Below are 20,884 nucleotides of genomic sequence, written 5' to 3' on the forward strand. Positions count from 1 at the left end.
CCGGGGACGCTCTCGGTGTCCAGGGCCACGCCTGGTGCTCGTGAGGGTGTAGGGCCTCGGGCCTGCCGTCCTCGGGGACCGTGTGCTGGGACTGAGCCCCAGCCCTGCCGCCCGGAGCCGTTTCTCTGATCCTCTTTTGAACGGTCTAAGTCTTCCAGTATCTTCCTGGGCGTTATCCGAGTTATCTTCTTGGACGTTTATCTTCCCCGGAACACTCCATGTGTCAGTCATGCTGCTTCCTTCCCGAGATCACAGAAACCAGGGGCAGGGCGGGGCAGGGCGGGGCGGGGTGGGGGGGAGTCACGGGGACCCCGTTAGCCGCCTCTCGGGGCTCGCCCTGCACGGGAAACTGGCTCCAACAGGAAATGACGCTCCAACCCCGTGCTGGGTGGTGGGGCTGGAAGGAGCGCAGTGCTCAGGAGCCTCCCTTCCGTGACAGGCTTCTGGGCGTCGCCGGCCATGTCCAGAGTCCCGCGTACCCGGGTGGTCTCTGGCGGGGGGTCTCCTGGCTGTCTCAGTCACAGTTGCCCCTGGGGTCTGCAGGCCCTCTGGCTCTGCTCTGAGGGGGGGGTCTCTCGTGGGGTGCGTGGATGTCCTCCAGGCCCAGGGGGGCTTTGCTCTGCGTCGGGGACGATGGCCGAAGCCCCTGGCCACTGCGTCCTCCCTGTCTGGGGCTCGCCAACGCGGCTCTCCTGAACACAGCGTGTGCTTCACATGTGCTTCACGTGTGCTCGGGGGCCTTCATCAGGGAAATCTGTGTGTGTCCGGCGTCTGGGTCCAGCAGAGTGAGTTGTTTTTTTCTCTCAGTAAATATTTATTTTAATCAATTTACTTATTTTTGCTTTTGGGGTCACACCTGGCGATGCACAGGGGTTCCTCCTGGGTCATGCACTCAGGAATTACTCCTGGCAGTGCTCAGGGCACCATATGGGATGCTGGGAATTGAACCCGGGTTCGGCTGTGTGCAAGGCAAGGGCCCTACCCGCTGTGCGATCGTTCCGGCCCCCAGCAGAACCCACTGGCCCCGGGAACTTCTGCCTGTGCCCTCCCCTCCGACTCCTGGCCGGGCCAGGCTCAGGGACGCCCGCCCGCCGCATACCTGGTGAGCAAGAAAACGTGTCCAGGCAGGCAGCGACTCGCCCTGCGTGACCGGGAGGCAGGGGCGGGCGGGGCGCAGCCACGGTCACCCCCAGCCCCGGGCAGGGGCCACATTTGCAGCTCTAAAGCGCCGAGGATTCCAGAGGTGGCCACTCTGGGCCACCAAGTCCGGGCTTGTCCCTCTGTGAGGCCCCTGACAGATCCCTCCTCGCTGCCCGGGACCCCTCTCCTCTCCCTCCCTCCCCGCTGCTTCCTCCCACACTGGCTGCCAACCCGCGCCCCCACTCCCCCCACACCCCTGTGATCTGTCCCTCGTGGCCGGAGGGCTCAAGGGGAGAGTGCTTGGGGCCGGAGGAGTGACCTGGTGGCTTCACACTGGGTGACCCAAGTGCAGGTCCCTGGAGTCCCCCAGGAGTGATCCCTGAGCCAGGGCCAGGACTCAGCCCCGAGCACCCCTGGGTGTGTCCCGCAAACAACAAGGAGAGGAGCACTGTGTGGCTGCTCACCCCCAGCCAAAGTGCCGTGACCTCCCTCCCGGCCGCCCCGGGCTCCCTGGGACCCGCACGGCTGCTGTCCAGGTAGGGGGTCAGGTCGGTGGTGGCCAAGCTGTGGGAGGGGACCCTCGTCTGTCTCGAGCAGGCAGCTCACCCGAGCTCCTGTCCTGTGGGGACTGGCCCGGCTGGCCTCGGCCTTTCCGGGGCGTCCCGGCTTGGTCCCGGCGTGAAGGCCCAGCTCCAGGGGTCTCCAGGCGTCTCCCTCCTGCTCTCACCTCCCTGACCTCAGCCCCGGGGTCCGGCCCGTGTCTGCTGCTCCCAGGGACGCGCCCCAGAGACTCGGAGCTCCTGAGCGCTCAGCTGTGCTCCCATGTCTGGGCTCTTGGGGTCTCCCACGGACCCCCGACGGCTCTGCAGTTGAGTTATCATCCCCCCTGCTCACTCGCACCCGTGCCCGCCCCAGCAGCCGCCTCTTCCTGTTCCTCAGAGGCGGGCCAAACTCGCTGGCAGTGCCTAGCCAGGTGGGCCTAGAAAGCAGGTGGGCCGGGAGGGCGGGCCCTGGGCTTCTCGGTAAAGCCGGCACCGGCTCTGCCAAGCCTTGCTCGGCCCTGGAAGCATCTTCGCGTCGTCTCATTTCCTCGTCGCCTCCCCGAGTTGGGTCGCTCTGTTCCCCTTTCACAGATGGGGAAGTGGAGCCCAGTGGGTTTGGTAGCTGGTGCGGGGCTGAGTAGAACTAGAGTTTTCCCGGACTCTCTGTGCGACTTTATTGCTGTTCTTTTGGGGGGGGCCACCCCCAGCAGTGCCCAGGGCTGACTCCTGCCTCTGTGCTCAGGGATCACTCCTGGCAGGGCCCAGTATGCAGTGCAGGTGACAGACGCCCTCCCCGCTGTGCCGCTGCTCCTGCCCCTAAACCCCGTGGCTTAAGCTTGATGGCACAGGAGACGTTTCTGTTCCTTTCCAACTTTGAACCAAACTTAGAATCTTGGGTTCCAGGGGACCAGGAGCAAGGCAGGTGCTGGCTGGCGATTCGTGCGGGGACTCGATCTCGGCAAAAACTGTCCGTATCACTGTATCGCCGTCATCCCGCTGCTCATCGATTTGCTCGAGTGGGCGCCAGTAACATCTTCATCTGTCCCTGCCGCGTGCTAGTGTAGCCCGATGGCGTCTGCTCGCTCCAGGAACACTTTTAACAATAATGGTTAAAAAAAAAAAGTCTAATTTTTTATTTTATTTATTTTTTTATGTAGTGGTTTTTATTGTGGTTTACAAATCAACTATCACAGCATCATAGAAACCACTTTTTTTTAAGAGCCAGAAGCTTTTCACAAATTACTGGGGGATTTCTTTTTTTTTTATTTATTTATTTTATTAGTTTATTTTTAATTAGAGAGTCAACGTGAGGGTACAGTTACAGATTTATACATTTTTGTGCTCATGTTTCCCCCATACAAAGTTTGAAAAAGTCTAATTTTTTATTTTTTATTTTTTTTAATTTTTTTTTTTTTTGCTTTTTGGGTCACACCCAGCGATGCTCAGGGGTTACTCCTGGCTCTGCACTCAGGAATTACTCCTGGCGGTGCTTGGGGGACCATATGGGATGCTGGGGATCGAACCCGGGTCGGCCGCGTGCAAGGCAAACGCCCTACCCGCTGTGCTATCGCTCTGGCCCCAAGTCTAATTTTTTAAAAATAAAATTAATTGCAAAGTTGTTGATGGGCTCACTGCCCTTGGTGGGGCCCGGGGCGTTGGGACGGGAACGCCGCCCAGGGGCTGCCCCCAGAGCCTTCCTTCCCAGGCTGCCCTGCTGAAGCTGTTCCAAGTCACGCCCACCCCAGCCGTGTCATCGTGGACATAGTTAATGGCATGAAGTCCTAGTGCCGAGTACATGTTTTATGGGCGTGATACTGTGGTTTGGGCCATACCCACAGTGCTCAGGGCTTCCTCCTGGCTCTGCACTCAGGGGTCACTCCTGGCGGGACCCAGGGGACAGTGTAAGGTGCCGGAGACCAAACCCAGGTGGCCACGTGCAAGGCAAGTGGTCCCTCTCTCTGTCCCCTGGAATGCTACAAAGTCCCCGCAGTGGTTGTCACTGACAGATTCAGTATGTCTGAGGAACCCCAGGCCCTTAAGGCAGGCGATGGATTAGACTTCAAACTATCTGGGCAGGTGTCCTGTGTCCCGTGCTACGCCCACTTTTGGGGTGTCGGGAGGGTCCTGCTGGTCTCTGAGACGCCCGTTTCAGCCAAAGCCCAGGGGAGGCGTCTCAGGGGAAGATTAAATCTGGTAAAGGAAGCGCAGGATGGGGCCACAGGAAGGGCTTGTCCAGGGAGGGCGCACGGGGGGAAGGTATAACCAGATACCCAGCGGGAAGGAAGGCTCCGGTGTGCCGTCGTGGTGGGGCGTGTGCCGGGGGAGCCCCAGGGCGAGAGGAAGCCCCCCGCGGGGCCAGGGAGGGCTAAGCCCCCCTCCCGAGCTCGGCACCTGCTGCTGAGGCAGGGGGTCAGGGCTGGTCCAGTCTGCCTGGACGGGCCGGAGAGTGAGCACTGGCCCGAGAGAGGAGGCCCGGTTCCATCCCCGGCACGGCCGGAGCAGCCCCTGAGCACCAGCAGGCGTGGCCCCGAGGAGTCGCCCCGGCCTGCGGGTCACAGGGCCACAGCGGGGCTGAGCCGGCGTGAAGGCAGCCGCGGCTCCTGGCTCTCAGCTGCGGAGCGAGAGGCCAGACTCTCCTGCACCGCGGCCAGCGCAGAGAGCGTTCCTGGGGCGGGCTGGGGCGAGTGGACGGGGTTCTCTGCGCTCCCCTGCCCAGGCGCACCGCCCGGGGTCCCCCGAGCCCTGCCCGGAGTGAGCACTGAGCACAGAGCCAGGAGTCAGCACCGTGAGCACTGTGAGTATGGCCCCCCAAACAAGATGAAGCAAAAGGATTTCCAATCTCTGGAGAAGACGTAGAGGGAAACAGTATCGTCTCGTGGCGGAGGGGCGGAGCTCACGGAGCGGCGGGCTCTCGGCGGGGAGAGAGAGAGAGGGGGGCAGGGGCTGACAGATGCTGCCGCGGCCCCCGGATCTTTCCTGCCCGCCCGTGTGTGGGGAAGGAGGGTCGGCGCCCCCGGGTTAGAAGGGGGCAGCTGTGACTGCCAGAGACACGCGTTTCACCAGGAAGGAGCTGCCGGGTGGCGTCTGGGCGGTGTCTGGCTGTGGGTGGGCTGCCGCCTGGCTCTGGGCATCTGCAGGTGGCGGGCGGTGGGGGGCGGGGGGGCGCCGTCTGCCTCTGGAGCTCGCCAGCGGCCTCGAGAAGGCAAACCAGTGGGGTCTGTGGCCAGCTTGCGTTGATTTGCTGTGGATTCTCAAACCCGCAATTTGGAGCTTAGGAACGTGCAGTTACCCCGGCTGAACCGGCAGCGGCAAGAGTCGAGGCCTGTTGGCTGTGAACTTGCTCACGAGAGTGAGTCCAGCTTTGAGCATGACGAACCCCCCCCCCCCCCCCGCCATACCCGGGGGTGACAGGCTGCAGCTGTCTCTGGTCCCTGGTGGTCAGGGAGGGGGTGGGCCCCGCCTACCCCTCGGGCACCCAGCCTCCTCCCACCCACGCCGCACCCCCTACCCCGGGTGTGGGGCAGGCCCACTGCTGGGCTGGAGGCAGGACGCTCAGCTGTCCCTCTGCCCCAGGCTGAGCGAGCACCCGCTCAAGTCGACGGTGCAGACGTGCCTCCTTCTCCCGTGGGGGGGATGCTGTGGGCCATTCGTGGGGGACAGGGCGTGGACACGGGAGGAATGACCAGTCGGGGCGCCGTGCAGTCCCCAGCCTAGTGATAAGATGCAGCTCACCGCGTACTTCCAAGGGGCCCCAGGACGCTGGAGATGTCACCACACCTGAGATATTTCAGCACTTAGCCAGTCAGACGTTCTTTTCCGCACACGCCCTAAGGGGCCCCTGCGGGCCTGTGACAGTCTTGTGATGTGGGGTCGGTCACTCAGGAAACTCTGGGAGGACAAATATCCGGCCACTGGGTCCCAGCCGAGGTCCACTGCAGCATGCAGGGTCCTCTCCAGCCCTGCAGGACTTGTTTTGGGACCACTGAGGTCCGGCCCGCGTTGGTGGCACGTCTGAAGTTCCTCGTGGATGCCAGGCTGACTGGCAGCCCGGGTGGTCTCGGGGCTGGTGCTGGTCCCTGACACTGGCCCCGGGGGCAGCTCCTGACTGTCCACTGAGCCCAGTGTGAGCAAAAGCCTCAGGCTCAGGGAGGACGGGAAGGGCAGCTGCACCCTGGCCCGCCCGCCCAGAGCCGCTCCGTGTTCTCCATCTCATGGTCCCTCCACGCTCAAGGCGGCCTCGCTTCCTTCTCCCCGGCTGATGGATGTTCTCCGAACCAAAATGTATTTCCGTTGACATAGCCCAGAGAGAAGTGTCGCTGTTAGACACCCTCGTCAGAGGAAGGCTTTGTGCTTCAGCAAAGGTTAATTAAGACCCATTGAAACTTTTTCTCTAAAATATTGAAGCCAACCCATGTAATTAGCTGTTTTCCCCTTTCTCCTCCCAGAGGGCAGATGTAAAATGCTCTGCCTAAATGAAGCTATTTATTTTAACCGGCCCAGATTCCTTTCAAAGTTGCATACATCTTTCTCCAGCGCTATCAGCTTATAGCCACGATAATTTAATAAGTTTTTCCTCGGGTGAAATTGGATGCCCTTTATCGATCTCCCGGCGAGGGGCATTCAATTACATTATCTAAAGTGGGATTTCTGGGTCTCTCGATTACCATTTTGGTACAAATGGCTCGCTAATGATTCTTGGGGTGCAGAGGTTAATAGGGGCGTCCCGGCCAGGCCGCGTAATTGAACGCTTCTATTTTGGGGCCCGTTATCTGATCCCTCTGGCGGTGCCCCGTCCCAGGCGGGCAGCCGGGGCCTGGGAAGAGAATGCCCTGAAAGACTCACCTGTGTGGCGGCTCCCGTGCCCCTCCCCCGGGCTCCTGGGCACTCTCACACCCGTGCAGGCTGGATCTCTGCTGATGGCTCACAGGAGGACCCTTGGGGGTCGGGTTTCGGAATGACCGTGCCTGGGATTATTTGTGGGAAATAAAACGGATTAATTGGGGAGCATAGACGGCAGGGAGGGGGGCGTCTGCCTCCCAAGGCTCGCCCTCCTGGCGCTTGCCCTTGTCTCCTTAACTAACGTTGGTCAAGACTTGGGCCTTTGAGCTGGACTCTGTACAGCTGGGCGACGCCGGCCTTGCGTGCGTGCGACTGACCTGGCTCTGATCCCCAGCGCCCCACCAGGAGCGACCCATGAGTGCGGAACCAGGATGCAGCCCTGAGCACGGCCAGGGGTGGCCCAGCCCTCCCCTCCCCGAGAAAACAGAGTGGGCGAGGCTCTCTGGAGGACGCACAGCATGTGGCCCCTTGGCTCTGCTCTGGGCCTGCTCCCTGCGCTCGTGGCCCCGGGGCCTGGGGTCTCCCTTCTGGGGTCACAGGGGCTCAGGTCTCCCAACTTCCCTCCTTCCCCAGGTCCTGGCTCCTCGGTACCCCCATAGCCAGCTTCTTGTCATTCTTTTATTTTCTTGCTTTTTGGGTCACACCCGGCGATGCACAGGGGTTACTCCTGGCTCTGCACTCAGGAATTACTCCTGGCGGTGCTCAGGGGACCATATGGGATGCTGGGATTCGAACCCGGGTGGGCCGTGTGCAAGGCAAACACCCTACCCGCTGTGCTATTGCTCCAGCCCCTCTTGTCATTCACTGTGCCCTAGGCTGTCTCTGGCCTCGCTGCTTGTGCCCCCTCCCCTGCCCCCAGGGGCAGTCACAGGGCTGGGTGCTGGCCAGGATCGCGGCCCAGCTGCAGGGCCCAGAAGACCCTGCGTGAGCGTGGTTCTCGCACAGGGCTCTCGGTCTGGTCACAAGCCAGTTCTTCTGCCAGTTCCATGCTGGTTCCCGGTCTGGTTCCATGCTGGTTCTCGGGCCGGTTCTCAGACCAGATCCACGCTGGTTCTCGGACCAGATCCATGCTGGTTCTCGGGCCGGTTCTCAGACCAGATTCACGCTGGTTCTCGGACCAGATCCATGCTGGTTCTCAGGCCGGCTCCATGCTGGTTCTTGGTCTGGTTCCATGCTGGTTCTCAGGCTGGTTCTCAGACCAGATCCATGCTGGTTCTCAGACCGGTTCCATGCTAATTCTCAGGCTGTTTCCATGCTGGTTCTCGGTCTGGTTCCATGCTGGTTCTTAGGCCGGTTCTTGGACCAGTTCCATGGTGGTTCTTGGACCAGATCCATCGTGGTTCTCGGGCCGGTTCCTTGCTGGTTCTGTCCAATTCCATGCTGGCTCTCGGGCCGGTTTTCATACCGGTTCTCCTGGCTGCACCCTCTCTCTCTAGGTTCTTCTGACTCTATCAGTACTGTTCACTCAAGGGCTTTGTCCCCCCTCTGCGGGGGACATAGTTCCAGGCGTGTGTGTGTGTGTGTGTGGGGAGGTGCCCCAGATCCCTGAAACCACAGCTCAGCACTGCGGGGGGGGGGGGGTCCCCGCCCCAGCTCACCCGACTCGGGTGTGTCAGCACCGTCCAGATGTGGTGGGCCAGTGGCCCCAGGCAGTGTGATGGCCCTCTGTGTTCCCGCCTGACTCAGCCCTGACCCGGGGCTCTGCATCCCCTTGGGCTGCTTCCTGATTTCGAGAGTGACCGGGTTACTGGAAACCAAACAAGGCTGAGGGGCCCCGGGACCTGCCCCCCCCACTTCCCTCCGGGTACCCCAGTTGCAAAACCTCCGGTTGAGGGTGCCTGGCGTTCCGGTCACAGGCGCCGTTGGTGACAGCTCGTCTCGGGGGGCTGGACTCAGACATCGTCACCTGGGGGAGACGGGGGGGGGGGGCTCGTCTCTGAGTCTCGGTCTGAGTGCAGCTCACCACCTGTGCCAGCCCTGGGCCTTAGAGACCCTCGTCGGCGCAGCCCTCCCCAGGAAGGGCAGAGGAGTCACCTGTGCCTGGGGCATCCCAGGAGCTTCGCAGGGGTGGGGCTGGGCAGAGCCGGGGTTTACGCTCAGGGTCCGGCTTCCCCAAACCTGGCCTGGAGCTCGGAGCTTCCCTGGCCCTGGGAGGGATCCTTGCGGGTGACGTCACCCCCAGCGCAGTGGGTTTTGATTTTGGGGTCGGGATCACTCCTGGTGGGGCCCGGGTGACCTTGTGGGGTGTTGGGAACAAAGGGATAAGGCATTCAGGCTGAGGAGCAACGCAGGCGCAAGATCCTCAAGTCCAGTGGGCCCGTGTGGAAAGTGGTGACTGCTTTATCTCCACTCTTCCTCCTGGCGCAAGCATCTGTCCAGATAAGCGGCTTAGAGACCTTTACCACGTCCCTAAGTCCCCTGCGAGGGGACCCTTTGATAAGTACAAGCTTAGCCTTAGATTAGCATAGATAAGCAATTGCCCGAATGCCCCCTGGTTCTGCTAATGATTGCTGGGTTAAAGCGAAACTTTGGAAGGGAGAGGGGACTCAGCCCTCAGGCGGGTGACATTCCCCCATCCCCCCTTTTCTCTTATATTTGTCTTTTTTCTTAATCCTCATGTCCCCAGAAATGGGGGCCCAGAGTCGGGCCTGGGCCAGCTGCTTGCAAGGCAAGTGCCTGCCTCGCTGTAGAACCTCTCCGGCCTCCAGTGGGGTTTTGTTTTTTGTTTGTTTGTTTTGAGGCAACTGGAATTGTCCCCCCTGTTCTGCGCTTCCCACGTTAAGTTTCCAAATAGAGACACGGACCAGGAGCCTTGGCTGTCTCTCCTGCTCTCTGTCCTCTCCCCGGCTGTCCGTCTGCCCAGCCCTCCCTGCCTCACTCGGCCGCCCGCTTCCCCCCGGCTTCGTGCCCTGGGGTTGGTGACGCCGGAGCCTGGTGTAGGAAGGTTTGCCCGTGCCGTGGGGCTCAGGGTTTGTCTCAGAGCTTCAAAGACAAGGTGTTTTGTGTGTGTGTGTGTTTTTAAATGGAATCAGACCTTGGGCGGCTTGAGCCTGCTGCTGTGACCCGGATCCCCGCGGAGCCCCTGCTTGGCGCCTCATTTTTACCCAGCCGGCTCCTCCCAGAGAGGTCAGGCGCATGTTCTCTTGGCCCACAGCCCCGGGCTTTCCAAGGAGGGGAGCGTGGCCTTTTGTCTCTTTGCTTTGGGGGAATTTTTTCTGTAGCAAGCAATGGGTCAGGGGTGGTGGAACGAGTTCAAGCGAGGGCCCCGAGGCGCCCCCACAGCTGGTCTCAGGGGCCAGAGCTGGATCTGCACCAGCCCCGCCCCCTTGGTCCGGCCTGACCCGGGCAGGCCAGCAGAGCCCAGCTGCTTCTCACGGTCCTCCTGGGCCTGATGCCCCCAAGCCCCCCGCCCGCCCCCCGTAGATCCCTGTGGTCAGGATGTGTCCACAGTCCAGGGCGTCTCCCCTCTACTCGGGGTCACTGGGCAGGACGCCCCGGGCAGCGTGTGGGAGGCCCAGCGGGCGTCTCGGGCCCAGGGACACATGTGTGGTGAAATCTGGGCCCGTCTTCATCCCCCGCTCCCTGCAAGCCCCTCCCCGAGGAGGGCCATTTCTGCCAGGCCCGATTGCTCGGCTGACACGGGGCGGAGGTGGCGAGTGACCCCTTCTCTGGGCCCGGGAGTGAGGGGCCTGTGCGGAGTTGGAGGTGGGCCCTGGCCCCGGGGAATGCGCACGTGCCAAGGACTGAGACGGTCGTGGGAGCTTCCATCTTTGGTTCCACGTCCCACGTGCGTGGGACTCGGGACGCTAGAGCTCACGAGAGTGAGCGTGGCCAGTGCAGGCCTGAGTTCCCTGTTAGGGTCTGGGGGGCATCATGCAAACCTCCCCCCACACTAGCTAACTTAGTCCTTGTCACAAACGCAGGGGAGGGAACTGAAGCTCAGAGAGGTGAAGTGGCTTGCCAAGGTCACACAGCCTGGGAGCAGGAAGCTTGCTACTACCAAAAACAAGTGCACTTGTGTGTGTGTGTGTGTGTGTGTGTGTGTGTGTGTTCATGCATGTGCATTTGTGTGTACATTTGGTTGCATGTGTGGGCATATGTGCGCATATATTTGTGTGAGTGTGTGCATGCATGTGCATGTGTGCATTTGTGTGCATGTGTGTGCATGTATGTGTACATGATGTGAGGGCATGCATTTGTGTGTGCATGTGCGTGCACGTACATGTGTGCGTTTGTATGAGTGTGTTTGTATGCGTGTGTGTGCACACGCGTGTGTGCTCGCTTCTCTCTGCTCCTTTTTGTTTTGTTTTTGGGCCCGCCCTGCAGTGCTTGGGGGCTGGCTGTTCCCAGCGCTGAGCTCAAGGGTCAGCCCTGGTGTTTGGGGGCCCCGTGCAGTGCTGCTCGTGCCCTCCCAGCCCTCTTCCCGGCCCCCTTCTTTGCTTTTTGCCGGCATGTGCTAAGGCACATCTGTGGCCTGAGCAGCAGCCCTGGGCTGTCCGGTGGGGCGGGAGCCGGCCATGCAGCTCGAGGTGCCCGGCCGTGCTGCACTGTGCATTTCCCGGCGGCTGACGCGGAGTCCGCTGGGACTTGGTCGGAGACTCTCTGCTGGCCTCTTCTCTGGCGCCTGAGCCCAGCCCAGAACTTGGCCTGGGGTACGAGGCTGCAGGAGCACCCCCGGGCCCTGCCCCATCTGTTCTGTCTTGTTTGCCCTCAACTAAAGGTGCTGACACGCCCCCCCCCCCACCTCCTCCTCGGACTCAGCGTCACTGGCCCTGCCTGAGCCCGAGCGTCGGGGTGGGGGCAAGGCTGGGCCTCGGGGGACCCAGGAAGGCAGAGAAGCCAGGGCAGACCCTCAGGGGAAATAAAAACAATGACTGATAAACCAGTGACAGGAGTTGGATGTGACTCTTGGCATTGGGGCTGGGCTGGGTGGCAGAGAGACGACACCCAGCACCCCCAGGGCCTGGACCCTCTCTTACCCTCTCGTCTTGCAGGGGTCCTGGCAAGCAAGGTGGCGGCCCCCAGCTGCTGTCCCACACTGTCCCACCACGTCTGTCCTCTGCTTCCTAGGTAACCTGACGGTGGACGGACTTGGCTTCCTGCAGAGGACACATCCCCGAGGGCGTCGGGGCGCACGCGCGGGGTCCCAAGGGATGGCTCGCCCCCCCGGTCCTCGCTGAGACATGGTTGCCGCCGGCCTGCGGAATGACCCCGTCCTCCCAGCCCCGTCGAGCCTGGGGACCACCTGAGGTGCAGACCAGCCGCTGTGGAGCCCGTGTCCTCTCCCCGTGACCTTTAGGGACCCTCCAGCATGACCCCGAGCGCCCCCGTCGTCTGCTCGCCGTGCAGGCGAAACCAGGGGGCCGGTTTCTAGCCCCCCCGCCACCCGCTGGTCCCCCATCCCGGCAGGGCTGCTCGCGGTCCCCGGCCCCCCACTGCCCGGCGTCGCCCATGGCTGGGCAGGCCCGCGGGCCGAGGCCGTGAGCATGAGGCACTGCCCGGACAGCTGCAGCCAGTGGCCGCCCGCACCCAGGGAGAGGCTCTGCTGCCCCGGGGGCGCCCGGCGCGGGCCCCGAGGCTGCCCCGAGTGCCGCGGAGAGGACCCGCTCGTGTTCCACGTGGACGCGAGGCAGATGAACTTGCTGGCGGTGCTCCAGGTGCAGGCGGAAGGGGGCGAGGGCTGGGCCGGCTTCCCGCGCTTCCGGAAGGGCACGCGATGGAGCCTGGGCTGCGGGCTCCTCATCGCGACCCTGGTGACGGCGTCCTACGTCCTCTCGGGGGCCCACCAGGAGCTGCTCATGGCGCCCCCCTTCCACGCCGGGGGCTTCCCCGGCAACCCCGGGATGCTGGACGGGGACAGCCCCGGCGACCCAAAGGTCAGTAACGTCTCCTATGTGAAGGACTATCCCAGCATCAAAGCCACCATCGACAGCATCACCGCCCGCATCTCGTTCACCCCCCGGCAGCTCCCGGACCCCGAGGATCTCCGGAAGCAGGAGTTGCACGTGAGGCTTTTTCAGGATTTAAGGTTGCTGTGCGGGGCAGAGTCGTAGGCAAAGTGGGTAGGCCCTTGCTTTGCCGGTTTGACCCCCCACCCCCACCCCCAGCATCCCAGAGGGACCCCGAGGCCCACCTGGAACGGTCCCTGAGCACAGAGCCAGGAGTAAGCCCTGAGCACCTCCGGATATGGCCCAATAAAAGCATAAACAGGAGGGAAACACATTGGCGGCTTCCTGACTTAGCGCCGTCTTTGGGAACACAGGAAGGAAGTGGAGGAAATTGTTCTCAAGTGTTAGCAGGAAGCTCAGGAAGCAGACGCCTCGTCGGAGCAGAGGGTGGGCACCCAGGGGCGCCAAGGCACAGCCAGCGTGCTGGGCTGGACGTGCCGTGAGCACATGGCCAGGGCGCCCTGCCCCTGCTTGTCCAGGCTGCCTGCTTGGAAGGTGGCCCTCGGCCATCGCCTTTGGACAGAGAGAACCACCCGCCTCTCCCCAGCTCCCAGTGACTGTTTCCCTGACGGCCCTTTAGCCGGCCTGCCAGTAAAAAGGTCCCAACTCTTTCCATACCATCATCATTATGACTGTATTTTTAGGTCCCACCTGGCCATGTTCAGGGGTTCCTCCTGGCTGTGTGCTCAGGGATCACCCCTGACAGGGCTGGGCGGGGGGCGGGGGCACATGCGGTTCCAGGAATAGAACCTGGGCTGACCGTGTGCAAGGCCCGAACCTTACCCACCGCGTTATCCATCCTGGGGTCATGGTCTCAGCGGAGACATTTATCTTTGTTCGCCCCCAGTTTTATTTTTATTTGGGAGCCGCTCTCGCTCCCCATTGGTCTCAGCCCGCGGGGAACGGTTCCCGAGTGGCCGGTGCTGCCTGGGTCAGCCCCAGGGGTCAGCCCCAGGCAGGACAGGACGTGCCGCGCCAGAGGGGGCGTCTGCCGTCCCCGCCTCCCTCACGGCGCTTCTCCCTCCTTCTCGTGGCAGATGTTTTCCGTGATCCCCAGTAAATTTCTCCCAAACAGCAAGAGCCCCTGCTGGTACGAGGAGTTCACGGGCAGGAACGCCACCGACCCCTACCTGACCAACTCCTACGCGCTGTACTCCAAGCGCTTCCGCTCCACCTTCGACAGCCTGCGCAAGGCCTTCTGGGGGCACCTGGCCCACGCCCACGGGCGCCACTTCCGCCTGCGCTGCCTGCCCCACTTCTACATCATCGGGCAGCCCAAGTGCGGCACCACCGACCTCTACGACCGCCTCCGCCTGCACCCCGAGGTCAAGTTCTCGGCCATCAAAGAGCCGCACTGGTGGACGCGGAAGAGGTTTGGTGAGCAGGGCTGGATCTGGGCTCCCACTGGCCAGGCGGCCCCCCAGCCTCCCACCCTCCGCTTACTCTCTCCTCACTCAGACGTGGGGTGGGCGGAGGGGGGCATTGCAGGGGCGAGACAAGCAGCTGGGCGGCAGAGGGATGGGATGGCCCCTTCGAGGAAGCCCCGTGCAGGAAACAGGCTACCGGGCAGGGCCAGGTGCTCAAGGGGCAGCTCACCTGTGCAGGGGGAGGACCAGCGGCCTGGGGGACGTGGGTCTGGGCCCCCCTGCTCTAGCCCCGAGCGATCAGGTCTTGCCCATCTGCCTTCCGTTGGGTTGACGTAGACTGGGGGGACCCTGCCTGCACCCCTGCTTCCCCTGGGCTGACCGTGGACACCGCCCGGCCTTCTCGCTCCCTGGGTCTCCTGGTCCAGCCTCCCCAGGGCCGTGGGTCACTGTTCCTGCTCTGTGACCTTGTCCCTGCTGTTGGACGTGCGGCCACTGTGCTCAGGGATGCCCGATGCCCAGTCGGCCAGGCCTCTGGGGTGCTTTCTGGGTAGAGGAACTCGGCTGCTGGGAGGGATCAGAAGAGGCTCCTTAGCGGCCCCATGGGCCACCCCGCCGTGCTGGACGGGCTCTCTCCAGGGCTGTCCTGGAGCAAACGCGTGTGTCTTCTGGGCTTGGCAGCTGCGGGGCGAGGCCCAGCCTCGTCCCCATCTATGGCCCCTCCCTGCCAACTTTCCCTCGTGGGGGCAGATTCCCTGGGGAGGGCGGGAGCCTCCAGTCTGGTGCCCAGCCTCCCCTTCCCTCTGGGCCACATTCTCTCCCCCCGAATCGCCCTGAGCACCCGCTGGGGGAGGGGTGTTGCTGCTGGGTTTGCAAGTGACACGGACCCCATCAGGAGAAACCGAGACTGCCCGTGCCAGTGCCACCTGTCAGCGGGGACCAGCAACTGTCCCTGGTTGGTGGGCCAAGGAGCCAGCTGCCCAGTGGGTCAGCCAGGCCAGAGACGGCCCAGTGGGTGCTGGCTGGGCTCAGACGTCGCCGCACCCCTGAAGCCGCCTTTTCCCTCTCTGTGGGACCCCTGCTCCCGGGGTCTCACCTGAGGCCACCCTTGGGCCCTCACAGTACACGCCTTGAAGTTCTGAGCTGCTGAGGCTTAAGAGGAAGCGATGCCCGCCCCGGGGCCGCCCCTGCACCTCGCGCCCTTGGCCTTCCCTCCCTCCCCGCCCCACCCGGCAGTGCCTGCAGCCCCTGATGGGCCCCCTCCTCGCCCCCGCAGGGATCGTGCGCCTGAGGGACGGGCTGCGGGACCGCTACCCTGTGGAAGACTACCTGGACCTGTTCGACCTGGCGGCTCACCAGATTCACCAAGGCCTGCAGGCCAGCTCGGAAAAGGAGCAGAGCAAGATGAACAGGCTGATTATCGGTGAGTTATCACCCGTCCAGCCCCGCCCCACGCCCCGCCTCCGCTCCGGGCCTGCCCCACCCGGGCCCCGCCCCTGCTGCAGGCCCCGCCCTGCTCCGGGCCCCGCCCCGTCCAATGCCCCGCCCCTGCTTTGGGCCCCGCCCCTGATCCAGACCCCGTTACACCCAATGCCCTGCCCCTACTGCAGGCCCCGCCCCATCCCAGGCCCCGCCCCATCCTGGACTCCGCCCTGGCTGCAGGCCCCACCCTGCTCTGGTTCCACCCCTGCTCCAGGCCCCACTCCATACAAGGCCTCGCCCCTGCTCTGGTCTAGCCCTCCATCCTGGACCCAGCCCCTGCTGTAGGCCCCGCCTCTGCTGCAGGACCCGCCCCATCCAATGCCCCGCCCCTGCTTTGGGCCCCGCCCCTGATCCAGGCCATGCCCACCCAAGGCCCCGCCCCTACTGCAGGCCTCGCCCCATCCAAGGCCCCACCCCTGATGCAGGCCCTGCCCCACCCAAGGCTCCACCCTTGCGCTGGCCCCACCCTTGCTGCAGGCCCCGCCCTGCTCTGGGCCCCGCCCCTTGGATAGGCCATGCCCCATTCCTGGCCCCGCCTCTGATCTGACCCTGCCTTACGGAGCCCACCTCGCCCCCACCCTCCAGGCCCTGCCCAGTTCCTGGGAATTCGCGGGGGGCCTGCAGGTCAAACCTTTAAACGGTGTGTGCAGTTTCTATGGAGCAGAAATGATTGGACACTTTCCCTTTCTTGGGAATCGACCAGGGCCAAGTGGCTTTGTTTGAACGTTGTCTTGTCTTTGTTAAACTGAGCACCGGCCTCTTCTCAGCAATACGCGCCTGAGGAAGGGTGCGTGCCTGCTGCTTAGAGATCCCTGTCCGGGCAGAGGTTCTGCTCCTGAAGATGACCCCACCCTCAAGTGCCCCGTGACAGGGACTGCTGTGGGTCAGAGCACCCCTTGTCAGCCTGATGCATTTAAAGTTTCAAAATGAGGGCCAAAGAAGTAGTACAGCGGGTAGGGTGCTTGCCCTGCAGGCATCCGACCCGGGTTCAATCCCCGGCATCCCATAAGATCCCCTGAGCACCATCTGGTGTGACTTCCAAACAAACTGTCACTGTCACTGTCACTGTTGTCCTGTTCATCGATTTGCTCAAGTGAGCACCAGTAACATCTCCATTGTGAGACTTGTTACTGTTTTTGGCATATCGAATATGCCATGGGTAGCTTGCCAGGAACTCTGAGAGGGGCGGAGGAATCGAACCTGGGTTGGCTGCGTGCAAGGGAAATGCCCTCCCTGCTATGCTATCGCTCCAACCCCCAAACAAACAGAACAAAATAATTTCAAAATGAGGCTGATAGGGGCTGGAGAGAGTGCATTGCCTAAGACCTTTCCTTGCCTCCCACTGACCCCTTGCATTCCACTGCAGAGAGTGCCCTGGGGGTCTACCTGGGCCCAGTCCTGAGCACAGAGGCGAGAATAAGCCCTGAGCACTGCTGGGTGCAGCCCAGCCCTTCCCCACACCCCGAGGAATGAGGGTGAGAATAAGGAATGAGGGTGCGAATAAGCGTTAAACATTCACACCAGTGTTTTACACAAACACCTGTTTGTGCGGGTTCAGTCGAGTGCCTCTGGGAAGTCTCGTGTGCTTGTGAAAGAGCTAAAAATACGCTTGCCAGGGCCAGGAGCCGGAGCCGGCGGCAGTGAGTGCCGCCCGGGAATCCTGCCCCGGGTCTCCCAGCAAAAATGAAGCGAGGACGTCGTTCTCCTCCCGAGGCGGCAGCCTGCTGAGCGGGTGGTGTTGGGAGATGCAGGCGGGGAGTGGCGGGGGGGCAGTTCTGTCCTGTCCCCCACCAACAGTGCCGGGGACACACGGGGCTTCCTGTCCCCACGCTCTGTCTCCACGTCCGCACGGTGGCAGCTGGGCACGGATCTCTTGCAGCTCCCCTGGCCCCGAGAGGCCGTGAGTTCTGCTCTGCTTCTGCGTGTCCTGGGCGAGGCAGGCGGCTCTGTGTCCAGTGGGCCAGGGCAGTGGTCTAGGTAATGGCTTGGGTCACCAGGGGCTGGACGGGCCAGGGGCCTCTGGACACATCAAAGGGCTCCTGCTGCTTCTCGCAGCCTCCAAGGCACCCTCTACCTGGAGGGCACTGCTAGCTGAGTGAATTCTAAGTCTTCCTGAAGGTTCTACGATTGGGGGATTGTCAACCCTGGGTTTTTCTTTTTGTTGTTGTTTTGAAATCTGGGCATTAAATGAATGCTTTCTGGATGAACTGGGCGGAGGGAAGGAAGGGAGGGAGGGAGGGAGGGAGGAAGGAAGGAAGGAAGGAAGGAAGGAAGGAAGGAAGGAAGGAAGGAAGGAAGGAAGACAGGAAGGAGGGAAGGAAGGAAGGAAGGAAGGAAGGAAGGAAGGAAGGAAGGAAGGAAGGAGGGAAGGAAGGAAGGGAGGGAGGAAGGGAGGGAGGGAGGAAGGAAGGGAGGGAGGGAGGAAGGGAGGAAGGAAGGAAGGAAGGAAGGAAGGAAGGAAGGAAGGAAGGAAGGAAGGAAGGAAGGAAGGAAGGAGAACTGATGGGTGGATGGATGAGTGGAAAAATGGATGGAAGGGAAGAAGGAAGGATAGTGGATGGATGGACAAGAGGAGGAAGGAAGGCAGGCGGGAAGGAAGGCGGGGAGGGAGGAAGGATGGCTGGACAGCCAGGTAGACGGACGTCTGTCTGTGGTGAGAGCAGTCACTCGCCTTTGAGATTTGACAGGTTGTGGTTCTGCTTGGACCCGCCGTGGACGCTAGTGTCTCTTTATTCCCTGTGAGAGGGATTTTCTGGTTGACTTGCCTTTCCTGAGTTCCATGGCAGAGTCTTTCAGAGAGTGAGAGGGGAGGAAGGGCCAGCGAGCGGTGCTCCCCGCGCCGTGATTGCTCCCGCGGGCTCCTCCCGCACTGCTCCCGCCCGAGACGCGGCTTTCAGGCTCGGCTCTCCCGACGAGGCGGCTGAGAGGCTCCCGTCGCTCCTGGGAAATGTCAGGAAGTGAAGTGTGGGCCGGGCTGATTGGCCTTTGTCAGTCTCTGGATTGTCCTTTTTAAAAAGGGAGAAGTGGCTCGGTTATCTGAGATGTGTTGGAATTTCAGTCTGGGCCTCAGCTCCAAGAAGAGGCTGAATTTTCTTTCTTTCTTTCTTTCTTTCTTTCTTTCTTTCTTTCTTTCTTTCTTTCTTTCTTTCTTTCTTTCTTTCTTTCTTTCTTTCTCTCTCTCTCTCTCTTTCTTTCTTTCTTTCTTTCTTTCTTTCTTTCTTTCTTTCTTTCTTTCTTTCTCTCTCACCCTTCCTTCCTTCCTTCCTTCCTTCCTTCCTTCCTTCCTTCCTTCCTTCCTTCCTTCCTTCCTTCCTTCCTTTCTTTTTTGCATCACACCCGGCGATGCTCAGGGGTCCCTCCTGGCTCTGCACTCAGGAATTACTCCTAGCGGTGCTCGGGGGATATGAGATGCTGGGAATTGAACCTGGGTTGGCCGTGTGCAAGGCAGACGCCCTACCCGCTGTGCTATCGCTCCAGCCTCAAGAGGCTGAATTTTCATCTTTCCCGCGGTCCGTGAGCCAACAGGCTGGCACCTCCTTGTATCTCTCGCCCCTGGCCACAGCTGGCTGGACACTGGCCGCATGCTGCCCGGGTTGGGGGCATGCAGGTTGCAGGCTGGGACGGGTCCTGCGGGCCTTTCACCCTGCGTGTTGGGGACCCACCGGTACCATGTCAAGGAAACCCCCAAAATGACAGCGTCCATCCACAGAGAGCTCTGGCATCCTCGACACTCTTTTGGGGAAACGTCTTGAGGTCTCTCGTGGGCTCTCTGCTCTCCTGTGCGCTCTGTGGCTCCTGAGTTGGTGTGTCCTGAGCCACGCTTGACGCTGGTGGAATTAGGTGCCCGACAACGTTGACTGAGCATCCGGGAGAGGCAGTACCCGGGGTCACAGGGCTCCCTTGAGTTTCAGACCACATTCCCTTCAGGGCAGGAAGTGGCGGGGTCGGAGGGCGTCGTCCTCCCCGGGTCCCCTGCCTGCCCGCTGCCCCTCGCACCCCTCACACTGTGCCGTGTTCTGCCCAGGCGAGGCCAGCGCCTCCACCATGTGGGATAACAACGCGTGGACCTTCTTCTACGACAACAGCACGGCCGGCGAGCCCCCGTTCCTCACGCAGGACTTCATCCACGCCTTCCAGCCCGACGCCAAGCTCATCGTCATGCTGAGGGACCCCGTGGAGAGGTGGGCGCGGGGGTGCGGAGAGGGGGGTTTGCAGAGGGGGGTTTGCTGAGAGCTTTCACTGGAGGCCTGCTGCTCGCCGACTGATTTTGCCACTTCAACATTTTTTCTCCTGAGAAGAAGCGAGTTTCTCTTGCCGGGTTAGTTAGTGCTGTTTCTTGTGTAAATGTTATTCTTGGGGTGATCTTCAGGCTGTCCAAACAAGCGCGGCTCTGCCTGTTCTAGGGATCTAGCCGCCCGGCTGCTCTGTGGTCTGTTGAGGGGTGCGGGAGCCCGCAGCCCCCACCCCATCCTCGGGACCTACCCTCGCTCCCCACGCAGGCCGTGGCCCTTCTCCTCGGGCACCGGGCTGTCCCGAGAGCCCAGATGGTTGGCGGAGCAGCGCTGGCCCGTGGATGTGGTTATGTAACCCTCCGCCTCGGCAGGAAGGGCCTGACGCGCGCTGACCCATCACCACCCACCGGGGTATTTGCACAGCTGCCCCCGCTGGAGGCCTTCAGGAATGTGCTTTTCCCCTTGGGCCCTCCCCGTCCCCCACATCCACACCCCGCCTCACTCTGCCCTGTGGGGGTCTGGGCTGGGCTGGGTCACAGCCAGCACTGGGCCTGGATGGAGGAGGCTCACGGCCACTTGGTGGCTTGGGCTGCGTGTCCCACGGGGAGCACAGAGGGAGGCGGAGATGTTGCACAGATAAGGCCATGCACTTTTGTGCAAGAGTCATGGTCAGGCAGGGTTTTGAAGGCTGTATAGGAGTTTGCCAAGGAGAAGATGGAAGGTGCCCGGGGAAGGTGCGCCTGAGCAGAGACCATCGGAATGTAGACCAGGTGTTTTCCTCTGGGGGCGCGGGGAGCTTGGGCCACACTCAGTGATGCTCAGGGCTTGCGCCTGGCACGGCACGCGGGGATCACTCCGGGACTTTATGGGATGCGGGGATTGAACCCAGGTTGGCCATACGGCAAACGTCCTACCCCCTGGACTATGGCTCCAGGCCCCAGATGTTTCCTTGAGAGAGGAACCAGCTCCCCCGTGCAAGTCCCTTGCCTCCTGCCTCTCCTCAGGACTGGGGACACTCCACAGTGCTTTGCCCAGAGGGAAGGCAGTGCAGGCCGGGTCCTGGTGCTGGAGGTGGCACCCCCAGCTGTCCCCAGTGAAGTCCACTCCTCCAGAGGGCCGGGGCCGTGGCTAGCCGCCAGCTGTCCTCTTTGTTGGAGAGAGCAAATGCTGTCTGTGCACAGGAGGGCGGCAGGCTTCTGGCTGGGCTCACTCCATGCTGGGCTCTGGGTGGCCATGCCGTCCACCATGCTGGCCCCGTGTCTGAGAAGGGGGTGCACTGGCACTGTGGGAAGCCCAGGTGTGGGGTAGACAAGGGCCCTGTGAGTGTGGGGCTGGGG

General features: G+C 62.1%; 1 protein-coding gene across 2 annotated transcripts in view; it reads left to right on the plus strand.

Annotated features, from left to right (window-relative positions):
- CHST15 (carbohydrate sulfotransferase 15) overlaps positions 1 to 20,884 on the plus strand; it is a 52,688-nt gene that overhangs the window by 22,097 nt on the left and 9,707 nt on the right. For both annotated transcript variants that reach the window (XM_055119052.1, XM_055119051.1), the window contains exons 2-5: positions 11,592 to 12,526; positions 13,507 to 13,846; positions 15,110 to 15,256; positions 19,340 to 19,496. In XM_055119052.1, the coding sequence (XP_054975027.1) occupies positions 12,008 to 12,526; positions 13,507 to 13,846; positions 15,110 to 15,256; positions 19,340 to 19,496 (1,163 nt within the window). In that variant the 5' untranslated portion in view covers positions 11,592 to 12,007. The remainder of the gene's footprint in view (positions 1 to 11,591; positions 12,527 to 13,506; positions 13,847 to 15,109; positions 15,257 to 19,339; positions 19,497 to 20,884) is intronic.

This window comes from Sorex araneus, chromosome 11, assembly GCF_027595985.1.
Source record: "Sorex araneus isolate mSorAra2 chromosome 11, mSorAra2.pri, whole genome shotgun sequence".
NCBI lineage: Eukaryota > Metazoa > Chordata > Mammalia > Eulipotyphla > Soricidae > Sorex > Sorex araneus.